This window comes from Tauraco erythrolophus, unplaced genomic scaffold (assembly GCF_009769465.1).
Source record: "Tauraco erythrolophus isolate bTauEry1 unplaced genomic scaffold, bTauEry1.pri scaffold_52_arrow_ctg1, whole genome shotgun sequence".
NCBI classification, from domain to species: Eukaryota; Metazoa; Chordata; class Aves; order Musophagiformes; family Musophagidae; genus Tauraco; species Tauraco erythrolophus.
This window is the reverse complement of record NW_028238620.1, coordinates 115441-132967: the sequence shown is the minus strand read 5'-3', so window position 1 is coordinate 132967 and position 17527 is coordinate 115441. Positions and strand designations below refer to the sequence as shown.

The 17527-nt window shown below is 49.2% G+C and overlaps 1 protein-coding gene across 1 annotated transcript in view; it reads left to right on the top strand.

Annotated features, from left to right (window-relative positions):
• SCRIB (scribble planar cell polarity protein) overlaps positions 1–17527 on the top strand; it is a 112341-nt gene that overhangs the window by 55962 nt on the left and 38852 nt on the right. Inside the window, 8 exon segments of the mRNA XM_086630835.1 lie at positions 1947–2204; positions 2454–2564; positions 6917–7093; positions 7520–7636; positions 10852–11040; positions 11728–11847; positions 12112–12168; positions 17080–17136. Of these exon segments, the coding sequence (XP_086486961.1) occupies positions 1947–2204; positions 2454–2564; positions 6917–7093; positions 7520–7636; positions 10852–11040; positions 11728–11847; positions 12112–12168; positions 17080–17136 (1086 nt within the window).

Here is a 17527-nt window from a genome sequence, read left to right as displayed (position 1 = left end):
ACAGGTTTACACGGACAAGAAGCAGGGGCAGTGCTTTCACAGGCACCCACTTAAACACAAACAGTCCTCATAGGGCATGAACACCACCATCAGCTGAACCCTGTTCCTGCCCTCTGGCTAGTCAGGTTTGAGGTTTGCTGGTGGAACATGCACACACACCTCCTCACTTAACTCAGATGCTCATGTTTGCAGGTCTCTTCAGTCTCTGGCCCAAGCATCAAGTTCTTCAGGGCTCTTTGGTCAGGCACTGAGCCTTTTATCCAGCTTCTGGGCCAGCTGTTGGGTCTTTCTACATTCTGGCTTCCTATTTACTGGCTAGTCCAAGTTGAATTTTACCAGTTGTCTTGCCTGTCTTCTTCCATGTCATACCAGGAGCAGCACACTTGACTGTGGATTGGATGGAACAGGTTGAGTGGGGGGGTTTGGTGTTTATGGAGGTTCTGGACAAAGCCTTGTCGGACTGTGTGCCGTCAACTTTGTCCAGAAACTGCTTTCTTGGAAGGAGCTGGGGAGTAACTACAGTATTTCTAGGAGTCAGGCTACAAAATCAGTTTCCGTGGATGTTACGAAGTCACAGCATTATTTCATAGGCTGATCAAACTCCATCTGAACAGCTGTTATTTCCATGTCCTCATTTTTCATTTTGGAAAGCTTTTCCAGAACCTAAGGACTAGAAACCTTTTAATTTTCAGCTTCAACATTTTCATGGCAAGTTTCATCCTTTTGGCAGTGTTCCTCTAGCTTACCTCTCCTCTCAGTATTCTGTCCCTCATACATTCATGGAGAACAGTCACATCCTTTCTGCTCCTTTGATTTCCTAGGCAAGCTGCTTTAAATCTTAATTTTGTAGGAAAGGCTCTCTGTTCCCCTGCCTGTTGTAGCAGCTTTTCTCTGCACATCTTGTTAACTTATGTGAGATAATTTTTGTGTGTGTGAAGGATGAGAACAGTATACAGTTTTCCAGATGAGTTCTCGTCAATGCTTTGCGTGAATGACACTGCTGCTTCCCTCTAGGTACTGGAAGTACCTCTTTGTCTGAAGCATTATATCTTTCACTGATACCCAGCAAGGTGTATTCGTGAAATTATTTGGCATAGCATATTGGACAATGTTTTCCTGTCCAGCAGAATTCTAGTTTTCCTTTTGTGTCAGCCAGGCAGTCACTGAGAACTGGCAGAGTCTCTTTCTCAATGCTTCCAAGTCTTTTTATACCTAGGATACACTTTTTTTGGCTTAAAACTGGCATCCCCCCGAGACTGCCGTGGCCTTGCCCAGCCTGGGTGGACAGCAGCCCACTGGGCCTGTGACAGGTCCTCTGGCACATCAGATCGTGCTCTTCAGTGCCTGTGTGTGGGCTTTTGAGAGTGATCGATATTGGCAAAAAAAGGCAGCTGATGCCACAGCACATCAGTGTGCCATGGCATCCCTTCTGGGAATCACTGTTTGCCTTCTTCCCATACTGAGATCTTTGGACCATTCCTTCAGTGCAGCCTCTTGGGCTTCTTTTGTCATGGCCCAGTAGGAAAGCTGGAATGCAAAGCCAAGAAGGAGTGACAGGTACCATCCTGGTAATGGGTGAGCCACGGCCTACTCCGGGCAATAGCCAGGTTTGTAGTGCGCCAGGAGGTCGAGCATCGTACTTGGTCTTCATGTCCCCTGGAGCATCGCTGATGCCGTGAGGGCTTGGAGGTGTACAGGGAAGGTGGGAAGGGGGCTGATAAGCAGTATGGAAAGAGGATTGTGCTCAGGTGGGAATGAGCAGGTGCCTGTGCCCTTTTGCCAGGTAGGAAGGAGTGTGGGGTAAGTTTCAAAGTGCTTTGGGGAACAGGCTTTTGAGAAGGGGCAGTGTTCCAGCAGAGTGGGGTCCCTTAGGGTGCTTGGCTAAGTGCTTAAAATGACAGGGTGTACGCGGGCGATGGTCTGACGCTGTTTGCGGGTTGTTCTAGATCAATGGGGTAGACATGACAGAAGCCAGGCATGATCAGGCAGTAGCGCTGCTTACCGCATCCTCCCCCACCATCGTGCTGCTGGTAGAGAGAGAGGGTGCAGAGCAGCTCAGCGAGGGAGACTCGCCAGGCGTGCCACGAGTGCGCATGCACTCCCCACCACCACCCCCCAGCCATGGGGAGAGCCCACCAGAGGAGACGCCTTTGCTGCAAAGGAACCATCTGTCTAAAGGCCTGGAGGATCAGTATCCCATTGAGGTGAGTCCGTCTGTTGGAGTAGGGGATAGTGTCATCTTGGGTATTGTTCATTTGAAAAATTGGTGGTCTGATGAGGGCTGGTCCACTGTGTCATGCGGGTGTTGAGAAGTAATGGGGAACCCCCTTGTCCTGTGGGTACTTACCTTGTGCTCGCTCCCACAAAACGTCCCCGACTCCGTGTTTGTCAGTGTGTGTGGTCCTTATGTGATAGCCCTTATTCATTTTGACTTTGCTTCCTGTTCCCTCAAGGAAATTCACCTTGTAAAAGCAGGTGGTCCCCTGGGACTCAGCATCGTGGGAGGCAGTGACCATTCAAGCCATCCGTTTGGGATTCATGAACCAGGTGTCTTCATTTCAAAGGTAGTGTCCTGTGTGGGCAGCCTGGCAGTGGACATTTCTGAGCTGTTCCATTATTTGGGTTAAGATGAAGGATTTTGATGCAAGAGTCTGAGAAGTACAGTATAAATTTTTTAGAAGAATGAGATGCGGGAGGGATGCTTGCATCTGTAGAGTTAGCTTATCCGAGACACACTGCTGCTGTTGCAGGAATCTAAATGGCATGTGAAACCTGCAAACGTGTCTAACTCGTGCTGAACTGTTTGGGGAGAGTTGGCTTTTGGAATTGCTGAGCTTACGTTAGCTTTTAATGAATCCTGGAAAGATGCAGGCATTTCAGGAAACCAGTCGTTACTCAGAAGGTGTTAGTGGAACGAGTGAGTAACTGCAAGGAAAAACAGAAGTGCTCTTCTGCATTCAGGCCAGTGTCCTTCAACCCAACATCTTCTTTCCAGTGGTGACATCAGCCGATGCTATTTGGAGACAGCACACAGGCCGCCACTGGCTGCAGCTCGTTCCCTGCACACTCCTGCACATCCACGCTCGTTGGATTAGGGATGTTAGAGAGGACATCTCTGCCCGGCCCTTTCTGCATCCATACGCCTCTTGACCCTTTGACATGCTGAATCTGCCTCCTCTAACAGCCATGGCTGCAAGTCCCAGAACATCATTACCTGCTGGCTGAAGCAGCACTCTTTGATCTGCTCTAAACCAACATCCCACTTGTTACACTGAGTGCTCCTCCATTCTTATGTGGCCTTTCTGTATTCAGCTTACTCACCACCTTCAGTGTTGTGAACCTCATTCATTCTCCTTCATCGACTTTGTCTCCAAATACAAGAGTTGTGGCCCTCGTTTCTCTTTGCAAGGTGCTGCTTCATCCCCTCGTTATTTCAGTTGCCTGTCTCTGGAAAAACTCTCTTCTCTAACTCCACTATGTCACAGAATCATAGAATGGTTTGGGTTGGAAGGGACCTTAAAGATCATCCGGTTCCAACCCCCCTGCCGTGGGCAGGGACACCCTCCACTACACCAGGTTGCCCAAAGCCCCATCCAGCCTGGCCTGGCACACTGCCAGGGATGGGACAGCCACAGCTTCTCTGGGCAACCTGTGCCAGTGCCTCAGCACCCTCAGAGGGAAGAATTTCTTCCTTAGATCCCATCGAAATCTGCCCTCTTCCAGTTTAAAGCCATCGCCCCGTGTCCTGTCACTACACGCCCTTGTCCAAAGCCCCTCTCCAGCTTTCTTGTAGCCTCTTCAGGCACTGAAGGATGCTGGAAGGTCTCCCCGGAGCCTTCTCTTCTCCAGGCTGAACAGCCCCAACTCTCCCAGCCTGTCTCCAGAGCAGAGGTGCTCCAGCCCTTGGAGCATCTCCGCGGCCTCCTCTGGCCCCGCTCCAGCAGCTCCGTGTCCTTCTGATGTTGGGGACCCCGGAGCTGAAGGCCGCACTGCAGGGGGGTCTCAGGAGTGCAGAGCAGAGGGGCAGAATCCTCTCCCTCGCCCTGCTGCCCATGCTGCTCTGGGTGCAGCCCAGGACACAGTTGGCTTTCTGGGCTGCCAGTGCACGGTGCCAGCTTATGTTGAGCTGCTCATCACCCAGCACCCCCAAGTCCTTCTCCTCCTGGCTGCTCTCAATCCATTCTCCACCCAGCCTGTCCTTGTGCTTGGGATTGCCCCGACCCACGTGCAGGACCTTGCACTTGGCCTTGTTGAACTTCATGAGGTTCTCACAGGCCCACCTCTCCAGCCTGTCAAGGTCCCTCTGGATGCCATCCCTTCCCTCCAGCGTGCCCACCACACCACACCATTGGTGTCGTCAGCAAACTTGCTGAGGGTGCGCTTGATCCCACTGTCCATGTCTCCAACAAAGATGTTAAACAGCAATGTCTTTCTCAAGATGTGGCATCACAGGTTCATTCAAGTTGGAGGGGAACCGCAGAGGTGGTTTGGTCTCTCAAAGCACAGGGCCAGCCTCGATCAGCTTGCCGAGGGCCTTGTCTAGTTGAGTTCTGAGTATCGCCAGAGATGGAGATCTCGCAGCCTCTCTGGACTCTTCTTCCAGTGTTTAACTACGATTATGGTAAACGCTTTCTTCCTAATATCTAACCAGGATTTTCCTTGTTCCACCTTGCATGCCTTGCCTCTCTCCCTACACCACTATGTACCTTTGAGAAGAGCCTGACCTGTGTTCTCTCTGTACCGTTGTGTTAAGGTAGTTGAAGACAGCAGCAACATCCCTTTCAGCTTTCTGTTCTCAAGAATGAAGGATCCCGGGTCTCTCTGCCTCTCTTTGTAGAATGTATTTTCTACACCTCCGTTCATCTTCGTGGCCCTCCTCTGCGCCCATTCCAGTTAGTCAGTGTCTGTCGTGTGCTCCAGATGCAGAGTCACGAGCACGGACCAGTGGGGAACAATCACTGGCCTCGACTTGCTGGTCACACCTTCTGCTGTTGCAAGGGCACAGCACTGTCTGTCGTGGTGCCCGAGCCTCTGGCTGGCAGGGAGCCTCCTGGAGCAGCAGGTCTGTCTGACAGATGGGTGCCTCTGTCCCTTGCAGGAGGCTTCCAGTAGCCTTCACTTGATGCCCTCCATTGGTGCTGGCATGTGGTTCATTCTGGGATGGCTTTTGCAAACTTTGTTTCTCCTCATCTGCTGCGAGGCACTGCACCTATTCTTTGCATGCCTTTGGATGTCCTTGGAGAAGGACTTTTCCCTCTGTTGCCAGCAATCTCAGGCTCCCAGCGCTCCCCATCGTGGGAGCCTCTGCTGTTTGGCTAAGCACAGCCTCTAGCCGACCCTCCTTCCACGCAACGTGGGATTGGGACTCTTCTCTGCAGGGTTTCTGCAAAGAGCTGTTTGCTCTCCCATTCATTTTCACTGGTGCTCTGCAGGGTGCTCATCTCATCCTGTAGCTGCTTCACCTGCCAGCTCAGCACCTTGACCAGGGCACACCTGCTGCTGCTGAGGCTACCACCAGCCTCACGGAGAGGTCCCAGGCACTCCCTGTAGCCCAAGACCCTGAAAGCTGTATCCTTCCTCTGAAGTGCCAGGGATATTCCGGCTGGTGCCAGGGACCTTACCCTGTGGCGTATCACCATCGTCCTTGCACAGTCCTCGGTGCAGTTGCTGGGTCCCCTTCGGCTCTGCCTTTTGGGAGCAGAGAAGTGAACAGTCCTGGAGATGTGGGGATTCTGTCTGTCTTGGTCTCAGTAGCCTTTCTGATGATTCCCAAAATTGTGTTGACTTTTTGTGTCTCTTGCTGCGTGTGGAGCCCATGATTTCAGAGAACATGCGACAATGTCTCTAGGAACTTTCCTCAGTCACTGTTTCTGAGTTCAGTGATGTGTGTGCGTGGTTTAAGGTGACTGAACCTCATGCCATGTCTTTTTGTCCAGTTTTCTTGACTTTCTTTGAAGTTCCCTGCCACCAGGGTGGTTTTTGGGTGCTCAAAACAGCAAGGTATCATCTGCAGACCTGGAGATTTCACTATTCACTGCTTTCTTCAGGTCACAGATGGACATGCTGATAACACCAGTCCCGCACCAATCCCTCAAGCCCCCCACCAGTGAATCTTCTGTGTCCTGAGCAGCAGCTGTCCAGCCCTGCTCTTTTGTTTCCTCTCCTTTAACCAGCTTTCAGTCTGTTAAGATGGCATTTCCTCTCACCCAGTGGACACAGCTTCTCCAATAGCTTTTAGGTTCAGACCTTGTCAAGGGACATTTGGAAACCAGAAGTTACGTCTACCGGCTTCCTCCCTCCATGCGTTCGTTGTTTCTCTCAAAGTGCTTCAGCAGGTCAGTGAAGCAGGATTTGCTTTTAGCAAAGCCAGACTCTTTCCCAACAAACCCTGCTTATCCACGTGCTCACAGATCTGACTCTTTCTTGACTTGATTGCTTTACTGGGAATAGAAGTTAAGTTTCTTGGTCAGTGGATCTCAAGATCCCTTCTAGAGCCCTTCCTGAGGACTGGATTTGTGCTGACGCTGTCAGTCCTGGTACAGTGGCCATTTTTAATGGCAGGTGATGCACTTTCAAGGACAGTCCTGCAGTTAACACTTGAGTTCCTTCAGAGTTCTTGTGAGAAAGCTATCTTCTGGTTACAGTCACAGGCAAAATAGTGGAAAAGCTGACACAGCCTGGTTCCGAGGAAAATGGTAAAATGAGAATATAAGAACACACCAAATGACACTTTAAAGCAACTCTTACTTCATTCTTTGCCATTGTTCACAGATACATTACCTCCTGTGGAAGTCTGGTTGCAGGGAGAGAAGTCAAAACAGGCCTCAGAGGACGCTGGCAGAGAGCCACAACCAGTGTCTCTCCGAGGAGAGATGGCATTTCCTTCTCTAGCTCTAACATTAATGGTTCTTTGTAGGTCATTCCCCGTGGACTGGCATCTCGCAGTGGGCTCCGTGTAGGGGACAGGATCCTGGAAGTAAATAGTATTGACCTGCGCCATGCTACCCACCAGGAGGCAGTGAATGCCCTGCTCTCCAACACCCAGGAGCTGACGATGTTAGTAAGGCGAGATCCACCACCACCTGGTATGCAGGTAGGTCCCGAGTAGGAGAACTGGGGGAATCGCTCTCTTCTTTATAGAAAGATCACTTTTGAGGGCAATTTCTTACCTAGCTGGAAGCCTGGGACTAGGATACAAGCAAACTTCTGGTTGAAATGCTCTTCTCTTGTGACTGAATCCAGTCTCTTGTATCCAGTTGAGGGCTGTGGAGGGTCTCTTGCCGTGCCCGTGGTGATACTGTGATCAGAGAATGATCAGATTTCATGAAGACCGGACTTGAACAGGAGACAGAAGTACAGACAAGAGCAGAGCCTCATCGAAAGAATAAACTGTGCCAACTGAGTGATAGGTCTAGTTCAGGTCCTTTTCGGGGTATTTAGAATATGGCCAGCTACTAGGAGTGTTTCCTTGATAATTCCAGCCTGAACTTGACCAGAAACTCCTTTTCTGTGTTCACAGGAAATATGCATTGAGAAGGCTCCAGGAGAAAAGCTGGGCATCAGCATCCGAGGTGGAGCAAAAGGTCATGCTGGAAATCCATTTGATCCCACTGATGAAGGCATCTTCATCTCTAAGGTATCAGACCACTAACTCTGCAGCTTGGTTGCATGCAAGGACTGCTAGGGAAAAGGGTGATCCCTGTGGAATTTGTTCCATGTGCTCTCTCCACTTTTCACTGGGTACATCAGTTCTCCTGGAGTATTCTCCCACTGAAGGAGACATTCCTGTTTCCTTTCATATTTCCTCCTCTACAACAGCTACAAAATTTCTTCATTCGTTTCCTAGTTTGCTTTATTTTGCCTGGTGTTACAGGAACCCATACACCTTTCCTTTTCCCCTCCATTCCTATTGCTTCCCCCAGTGCCTGTGGCCTTCCTGCTCACTCGACACGCGTGCTTCTTCCTCCTCCCGTCGAAAGCATTATGGGTTGCTCACCTTTCCCCCTGCGCCCTGCTCCGCATGCGGCGTTCTGTTCCCTTCCCTTCGTGAGCGGCTGCGTGGCTGCCTGCTGATTTGCCACGTCGTTTTTCCCCAAGGAGTGACGCCTGTTTTCTTTCCAACAATATACTGGTGTGTAAGCTTGTGCTCCTCCCAACCCTCACCAAGAGCTGTTGCCTCTTCTTTAGCAACAAAGCACAGTGGTAAGTGGTGTAATTTTTGGTCTTCCTGCTGACCAAAGTGGGACTCTGGATGTTCACACTGGTGTCACTGGTTCCCCTCTTTAGCTGTTACGGTAGGGTAGAAACTCTGCTCTAGCTCTAGAGATCTTAATAGTCCTTACGGGATGGTGGACGTTCCATCACTGCCAGCTAACCCTTTCTACTAACTGGCTGCTTTCAAAGGACGGGAATGCTCGGCACTTATTACTTACATATGACTTCTTTATCCGAGTTTTAAGTTTAAAAGAGTAAATTCACTCTATCAAAGTCAAGCTGCACTTTCAACTGCAATATTTTTAATAGCAGTAAAAGAAAACCGTCAGTGATTGTAACCTACTGTTATTTTTCGTGATGAGGTTTATTTTTGTCTCCTTCAGCGTGACAGCAGTGAGGAGTCGGGAAGGCGCACGGTTTAGCCCCAGGGCAGGGTTTTCGATGGAAGTCGGTTTAGCCTGTGGAGAACCCAGGCACTGAACCTTTCTGCTCTCCCTTCAGCCGTGTTACTTCGGCTTGATTCCTCTTATCTGTCCTAGCCAGAGTGTCTTTCCTGCTTCTCTTATCTTGTCTGTATATTTCTAGTAACTGAGAGATAAAGTAGGGCTTTTTCTTCTTCCTCCTCTGTAGATGTCTGATTACTACCTTCTTTTGCCTTTATTTTTCTTAATTTGCATTTCCATTGAGTCCCTTAATTGTAATTTTTTTAAAAAAGTTGTAATCTGGTTCTTCCTTTTTAAAACCTTCTTGATGAAGTATTACAAGTTGAATACCATGAGAAATATAAATTGTATCTACAATTTGCAATTCATGATCTGTCTCAATGGGGATAGCTCAGTGTCCCTCAGTGATGTATCGATAACACAGATGACAATTGGCATTAAGGGTATTTTTCTACATTAACTTCACCTCCTCCCATTATTTCTGGATGTTCTACTGTCACACTTATGCACTTGCTCTCCCTGGAAAAGAAATTGTGAGTACTCAGTCTTTTTCCATTCAGCTGCATGTGCATGCACACGCACTCACGCCAGCGTAAAGGTTTGCCTTTCCCCGGAGAAGTGCCGTGGGGCGTGCATGGCTGCTTTCCTTGCCCCAAACCGAAAGCAAAATAAACAAACGCATGCAGCATTTTTTCTCTTCTTTTTACAGGTACTTCATTAAACATGTATCTGTTGTTTTTCTCCAAAGCAGCTCTCATAAATCCAATAAACTCCCATGCCTTTGGTTTATTTGGGGTTTCTTGCCTCTCTCATCCCAGTAACATGTGGTGTGCAGTAGTCTGTCCTTTCTTTCCTTCCTCTGGTGTTACCTGTGCCTCCATCCTACCTTGACAGCCCGTCACGCAAGCCCTTGCCTTTCCCCAGCCCTGCCCCTGTGCTCTCCCCGTTCTCTTGTCATCGATCCACGGGCTCTGCGTGAGACCCCTGACGTGAATGTGTTCTTCCCGCGAAGGCCTTGTGTGGCACTGGCCATAATTCTCCTTGTCAAGCTTAGTCAGGGTAGTTCTTTGGCTTTAGTCTGGGCCTTGGAAGTGAAGCCGTTTGTCTCTGGTGTTCCAAGTCTGTCCCATACCGACTGTACCAAGGTCGTCATTTGGTCTGGCTGGGCTGTGTGTACATCCCGTTTTGTTCCAAGTTTTTTGGTTTCCCATGAGAAAAAGTAATGATCGTTTGGTGATTCTCTTCCTTTCTCTAAGACACTTGAAGTTGTATCCTGTATTTCTGTCCAGTTCCTGATGGGAGCTTCTCCTACGTCCGTTGTTCAGTTTTTTCTCCCTTCCCTAGCTTGCATATTTCTCCTGAGCAAAATCTCATCTTTGCCTGTTTGGTTTTGGTTTTTTTTCTCTTTTCCTTTCTTTTTCTCTGTACCCACGGCAAGTCCTGCAGTCTCTTTTCCCTGTTCCAAAGGGAAAAACTCCTTGCCTTTGCTGCCTTTGTTCCGCTGACCGAGCGTGCACTGTCATTCTCTCTCCAAACAGACATGGAGGTTTGCGCTCTTTAAGGCAAACCCCGTTTTTTTTGTGCCTTATCAACACGCTGCGTGTCGTTGCTTCCCCTGGGCAGCTCGTGCACATGAGGCAAGTGCGAATCCTTGTGACTCGCTGAGGAAAGAAAACAGGAGTTACACATTGTTCCTCTGCCAGACAGGATGGAAAATGACAGATACGTGTGATTTGTTACACCTGTCTCTACCACAAAGACAGCAAAAAGTCTTTATGCCTCGTTTACCCACAAAAATGATCCCTTTGCTTGCATTTTCCGTCTGTCTCCCAACAAAAAACGGTTACACTTGCTTTTCTGTGAAGGTAAATCATGGATGTGTGAGCTGTCTTTCTGACTTGCTTCGTTGACAAAGCAAAAGCAGTTTCTTTCCTTGGGACAACACATTTCAAATACAGATTCTTTTTATCTCCCATATCTCCACACCTGTTTCCTCTACCAAACCGTGCTCATTCTTCCCTTTCTACCCTCTCCGTAAGTATATATACTCTTTCCCTGACATGTAGCCACAGTCTTTTCTCCCCATTCCCTTTGTATGTTGTCCTCTCTCATTCCTTCTTCCTGATGGTCCCCATGCCGTCTAATCTTCTCGTACCTCCTTAGGTGACACCTTGATTCCCCCCATTTGTTACAGGTGAGCTCCTCGGGGGCTGCGGCCCGGGATGGCCGTCTGAAGGTGGGAATGCGGATCCTGGAGGTGAATCATCAGAGTTTGCTGGGAATGACACACACAGAGGCCGTACAGATACTCCGGAGTGTGGGTGACGCGCTCCTAGTGCTGGTGTGCGATGGCTTTGATCCCAAGGCTGCAGCTGCCATCGAGGTGAGAACTGAAGTGCGGGGTGCCCTCGTGGTGACCGGTACCACAAGGGTCCCACCCCTTTTTTCAGAGAAGATTACTGGATTTTTCCAACCTCTTGCTGTAGATTTTTTTTTTTCCCCGAGGTCCCAGGTTTCAAAGTCTGGTCTCCTACTACATGAACTGGAGGTGGTTGCCAGTTCATAGAAGTGATACTCTCTGAAGACTGTCTCTCTTCTGCTGATTACAGAATTGTTTTACAATATCACTGCACTGGTTAGAAATGTAGTTTTCAAGCTAATTTTCTCCAGGCTATTTATGCCTATATTTTCTTGTGCCTATGTTATATTTAAAGTAAATTGTCTGTTTATTGGTGTTTGCAGGGAAGCACTTGCCCATAGTAATCCCGTCCCTTCTCTACTTTCTGGTTTTTGAGGCTTAGCAAGTAAGCTTTTTTAGTCTCCTCTAGAATATGTACCCAATCCCTGGCCACCTTGCCCCCTTTCTGTACCTGTTTCAGTTTAAATTAATCTTTCTCAGACCTCAAGCTCCTTGAGTAATTGACAGCTGAAATAAGGTCTCAGGTTGTGAAAGCATTCTGACTTGCCCAGGATCACCTTGGTACTCTGCATCTGGGAGCCCAGGATATGGGATGTTTTGTATGGCACACTATGGGCCTCTGCCATGTTTTGTCACCTTTTTGCATTGTAGATGTCCCCAGGAATCATTGCAAACCCTTTTGCTGCTGGTATTGGACGCAAGAATAGCCTGGAAAGTATCTCTTCTATTGATCGGGATTTAAGCCCTGAAGAACTGGAGATCCTACAGAAGGTGGGTATTCTGGCTACAGCTGGGAGAATATTATGGAGTGGAAAAAGTTTCTGAAAAATCTTTAATGTCTCCTTTGGAAGGAGACATTTTGCGTGGAATCTGCAACATAAGGAGTGGTGGACTTCCTTTTGATGGGATCAGCAAGTCCCAGCACTTTCATCAGGAACGCGCTAGGACAGGGCTCTGAAATCTTCAGGAGGTTACAGGTGCTCCAGGTGGGGAGAGAGCACTGGGTGAAGTGGCTCTAACTTTGGTCTCTCCTAGGAGATGGAAATGGTGAAAGAAGCAACTCAGTGGGAGAGAGAAGAAGTGGAGAAAGTGGTGAGAGATTTTTCACGTAGCAGAATCTGTTCTTGACAGCGGTTCTGCCAAGGCTGTGAGCCCGAAGGAAAATGCTCCAGATTGTCTCTACCCAAACGTTTGTGCCGTGCGGGGCTGAGCCTGCTCTCTCCGTAGTGCTCCGCTCAGGCTGGCTGCTTCTCGCCTTTGCCATGCCACCCCACGTACCTCGGTGGTGGTGCTCGTGTGGTGCCCACAGAGTGCGTCTCTGTGACCTGCGGGGAGTTTCTGGCCAAGCTGCAACTTGGAGAAAACTGGCCTGTTAGCCTGGAAGTCCCAATTTAGTCAGTTCTCTCTCTACAGCACTCCATGACCTGGCAGAGCTTTTGTGAGCAAAGATGAGAACACACAGCTCAGAGTTGCCCTGAATTTGAAGAAGTGGCACAGTGGGAAGAAGTGGCACTGTTTGGAGTGGCACAGTGGGAAGAAGTGGCACTGTTTGGAGTGGCACAGTGGGAAGAAGTGGCACTGTTTGGAGTGGCACAGTGGGAAGAAGTGGCACTGTTTGGAGTGGCACAGTGGGAAGAAGTGGCACTGTTTGGAGTGGCACAATGGGAAGAAGTGGCACTGTTTGGAGTGGCACAATGGGAAGAAGTGGCACTGTTAATCAATTCCAAGCTTGTGCTCCTCGGTTTACTGGATCGTTTTTCTGACTGGTTATGAGAATTCTGTGTTTCTGCCACAATTTCAGCCTTTCATAGAGATAGATTAGCAGAGTCAAGACCCTCAAGGACTTGGGTTTTCTAGTTATCCCTCTTAAAATGGTGATTTATTCAGTCAGATTCTTTTGGAAGATGAAGGAAAATCGAATCCTTCAGTATCATCAGTTAGGAATCTGCTCTCCTGGCATATAAGTATGTGGGAATTTTGCAAGTGTTTCTTCAGGTTTCCAAGTCAGATACACCTGATATTTCTCCAGGTTCTTTCTCTAGTTGTAATCACTTGGCTTGTTTTTACGTTTGCCACCCCATAAGACTGTAGTTATGTTGGCAATTGGATGGAGGCGATATTTATCATTTACTTTACACTTGAGATTTTACCTGTTTTGGAAAAAATGGTGAGTGTTTTGAATAGTCAATGGCACAGACTGTTAAGAGGACAGAGCAATGAACAAGAAAATGGCCTTATGCCCCTTCAGGCACGTGGTATGTGTAATCATTGAATAGACATAAATATATTTCATATTTCCATAATCCTGCTGTCAGTGGCTGAAGGAATGCAGAGTACCGTTTCATGAAGGACTGGGGTAGGGACTCCCTTTGGAAGCTTTGCTTTATTTTTGCAGACCTACAGCTTATATTGATGTTAGCATGGGCAGGAGGAGGACAGGGATTTCTGTCCTAAGAATCTGCAAGGTGTTCTGATGGTGTTTGAGATCTGTAGGTAGATGGGAATTCTTCCAGTGGAATGACCTTACAGAATAATTTGGGTAGGAAGGGACCTCTGCAGGTCACTTGGTTCAGCTCAGAGCCAATTTAGATCAGATTTGGTTTTTTTTTTTTTCTATAAAATTTCTTGTTCCGGGCCTAGGAAGGAACTGAGAGTGGTTTGTTGTGGCTTCAGAAAACCTGGTTTCATAGTGTTACTGTTACAGCACAGGGTATTCCTACCAGTTTTGTGTTGGTAGCATAGGGATTTGAATACTTTCTAGGAGACTTCATACTATGAGCCATTGTCAGCATTTCTAACACCTCTGAATAAACCAAGAGCAAGTCTGGCCCCAAAGCCATGCTGCTCTGTCCAAGCAGGTTGCATTTGTTCAGTCTTAGATAAAGACTTTTGCAAAATTTACGCTGAGGTTACTTAAAGATACCCCAGAGATTTTGTCAAAAAAACAGAAAAACCTTTATGATTGGTGATGTAGCCTTGGCAATATCTCATTTTTAAAAGTGCTGATGGTATTATGATAGCTTTTTATGGAAAATTAGAAATTTTATTAAAATGGTAAATTTAAAAGAAAAAAACTTAGCAATAACTAGTCATTCAGCCATCAGCAATATTTCAAAACAATGGTAGGCATCTTATAACAAATATCATTATTATTCCTGGAGGCTGAACAACACACCATAATCTTGATTCATCTTTCTTGGATGTTTTACTTTTGACAGATTTAAAAGCAATATTCTGAGGTTGCACTGACATGTATTTAAGGACTTCTAAGGTCCATATTCCCATATACTGCCTTTTCTTTCACTATAGTGTGGCTTAGTATATTTACAATGTTGTCTGTCCCAGCCTCTGAAGAGCTGAGAAGTGCACTTGGAGCCTGGTGATCAGCAGAGACTCCCTCCAGAATCGCCTGTGCCTTTTAAAGATTTATATTTTTTGGCGCCCCTTTCACTGGGGTACTAGCGGGAGGTAGTGATGGATGCTCCTGACTCCCGAGTTCTTGGAATCGACGGCCTGAGACTCAAGAGCAAAGACACGTTTTTCTGCTGTTGCCTTTTAGCATGACCTTGAAACTGGGATTCTATCTCTAAGACTGGTTTTGCTGATGTTTATGCTGCTGGTGGAGCCAGCACTGTATGGTAGCCATTGTAAGGCTGTGGGAAGTTCCCACCTCAGTGTCAGATCATAGAATCATAGAATGGTCAGGGCTGGAAGGGACCTTCAAAGGTCATCTAGTCCAACCCCCCTGCAAGGAACAGGGATATCTCCAACTAGATCAGGTTGCTCAGGGCCTCGTCCAACCGGGCCTTGAATGTCTCCAGGGATGGAGCATCCACCACCTCTCTGGGCAACCTGGTCCAGTGTTCTACCACTCTCATGGTAAAAAATTTTTTCCTAATATCCAACCTGAATCTACCTCCCTCTATTTTAAACCCATTACCCCTTGTCCTATCACAACTGGCCCTCCTGAACAGCCTCTCCCCATCTTTCTTGTAGGCCCCCTTGAGGTACTGGAAGACCGCTATAAGGTCACCCTGGAGCCTCCTCTTCTCCAGGCTGAACAGCCCCAACTCTTTCAGCCTGTCCTCATAGGAAAGGTGCTCCAGCCCTCTTATCATCTTCATGGCCCTCCTCTGGACCCTCTCCAACTGGTCCATGTCCTTCTTATGTTGGGGGCTCCAGAACTGGACGCAGTACTCCAGGTGAGGTCTCACGAGGGCAGAGTAGAGGGGGAGAATCACCTCCCTCGACCTGCTGGCCACGCTCCTCTTGATGCAGCCCAGGACGCGGTTGGCCTTCTGGGCCGCAAGAGCACATTGCCGGCTCATATTGAGCTTCTCGTCCACCAGTACTCCCAAGTCCTTCTCCTCAGGGCTGCTCTCGATCCTCAGTAACGCTGTTTGTGTCACCATTTTTGGACCTTTCCTCTAATCCTTTGGTGTTTCATGTTCAGTTTTGCACGAGAGTGATAGAGCTCAAACATGTCTCTGTACAGTAAGGTTGTGAACTGAAGACATGGGAAGAATTTTGGCTTTGCTCTGCTCGCTGTTAGTCCTGTAGAGGTTTTCCAGTACCACTGTTGCACTCGCTGCATACAACTGAAATTCAGTTCTTTGATAATTCAGATAGCAATATTAGTAACTCCAAATCTCTGTGGGCTGATTCTTGGTGCATTTCTCTGTCCCAGCTCTGTAGCTGTAGTTATTTTCCTAGTCTTAATCCAGAGCTTCCTCAGGCTCTCCAGATGTTGTCAGAGATGAACTTTGAACGTTGCACAGCTCCATCTGAGCAGGCTGGTGCTCTTGCCTCTCTTCAGCCTAAGACCTCAGAGAAGGATCGCATACAAGATCACTGTCAGCTTGAACCTTGCAGATAATACTTGTCCAAAATAAGCATAATCAGATTCAGAACAGACTTTAGCTTAAATATCCCTAAATATCCCTGTGGGTCTTGTGGTCCTTAATGTCTCCTCATATTGCTCATTATTGTCTGGAGCTCAGGGGTGTGATGTGGGACACTGGCTATTTGCTAGTGGTAGTGCACAGAAGCTTTTGGAGGAAGGGCCTAGATGCACACCAGAATTTTCAGTTAGCTCCCTCTGTATTTCTCAGACGCCTCCCACCTCCCGTCCTGCCAGCCCTTGGAGCCCTGGGCCGTCTGGTTGCTGCTGTTTGGGGGCTGCAGGCAGGAGGGTTGCGATACGCAGCAGAGCGGAAGAACGATGCTGCGTTTGTCCGCAGCCGCGCTCGGCAGCACGGGTGCTGGGCACAAAGTCACAGAAGTGCAAGCGCACAGAAGCCGTGCGGTAACCACGCAGCACCTGCGTGCCTTCCTCGCGCAGCCTGGCACCGAGCCCTCGGCTGGGGCGGTGGCACGAGCCGCTGGTCGCTCCTGCGGGGCTCCGGTGCCGCGCCGAGCGGCGCCGAGCCGACCGGCTGGCTTTCAGCCCTGCCCTGCGCTCGTACAGTTTCTGTCCCTACACGTGGTCTCTGGGCTGTGCTGCTCTTACAGGCACGTCATTTTTTTAGGGCTTTTTCCTTAGTGACAACTGGGCCTGCGCCCTGTAGCTTTGTTTTCCCATTCCCTCCCAGCCTCTCCAGCCTGTGCTCTGCCCAAGTGCCTCCTCTGGCAACCAGCACTCCTCTCCCTCCCTTGGCGACGGCGCAGCTCGTGCCCGGGGCGGCTTCAGCTCCCTGCGCTGTTCCCCAGGACTGACCCCGCGGAGGCTCTCGGGGACACCTGCTCTGCTCCGCTCACCCTGCTGTCCCGGGGGGTGTCTGTTCCTGTCCGTTTCCCGGCGATGACCGAGCTCGTGCAGAGTTCCAGCCCCCCTGTCCCCAGGCCCGGCGTGTCTCTGGTCTCTGCTCGCCCTGTCCCGGCGCCGGCGCTGTTCTGCTCCGCTGGCCGCTGCTCGGTTCCTGCCCAGCACGGTGCTGACCTCTCTCCCTCTCTCTTTGCCTGCGCTGCCGGGATGCTGCTCTGCCTCTGTCCTGTCCGCGGAAGGAGTGGATGCGTAGGGAGCGGGAGGCAGCCGCGCAGCAGCTGGAGGAGGAGGCGGAGGTGAGGAGCACGATGGGCGGGTTGGAGAGTGGCAGGAAGGAGCCGCCCCTGCACTTGAGGGCCAGAGGAACCTCCAGAAGTGCCTGTTCCCCTTGGCTTCTGTTCTCCGCTCGCCCCCGCAAAGGGGCTTCGCTGTTGGGTGTAAGAGGAGGCGGTGGAAAGGAGGAAATCTGTGATGTGGCTGAGGAAGGAACGGTGAGAGCAATGGCTAGAGTTTGAAGGGCAGACGGGTGCAGATGGGAGGCGAAATCAAACGAAACTATACGATGCGCCTGAGTTAGGGTTGAGAAAAGATACTGTAAAGGAGCTGGGGATTTGCATTCTCACGTGTCTCCAAATCTAGACAGAGCCTTTCTGGATGCAAATAGCAGAAATATTTTTTTCTCCAAAT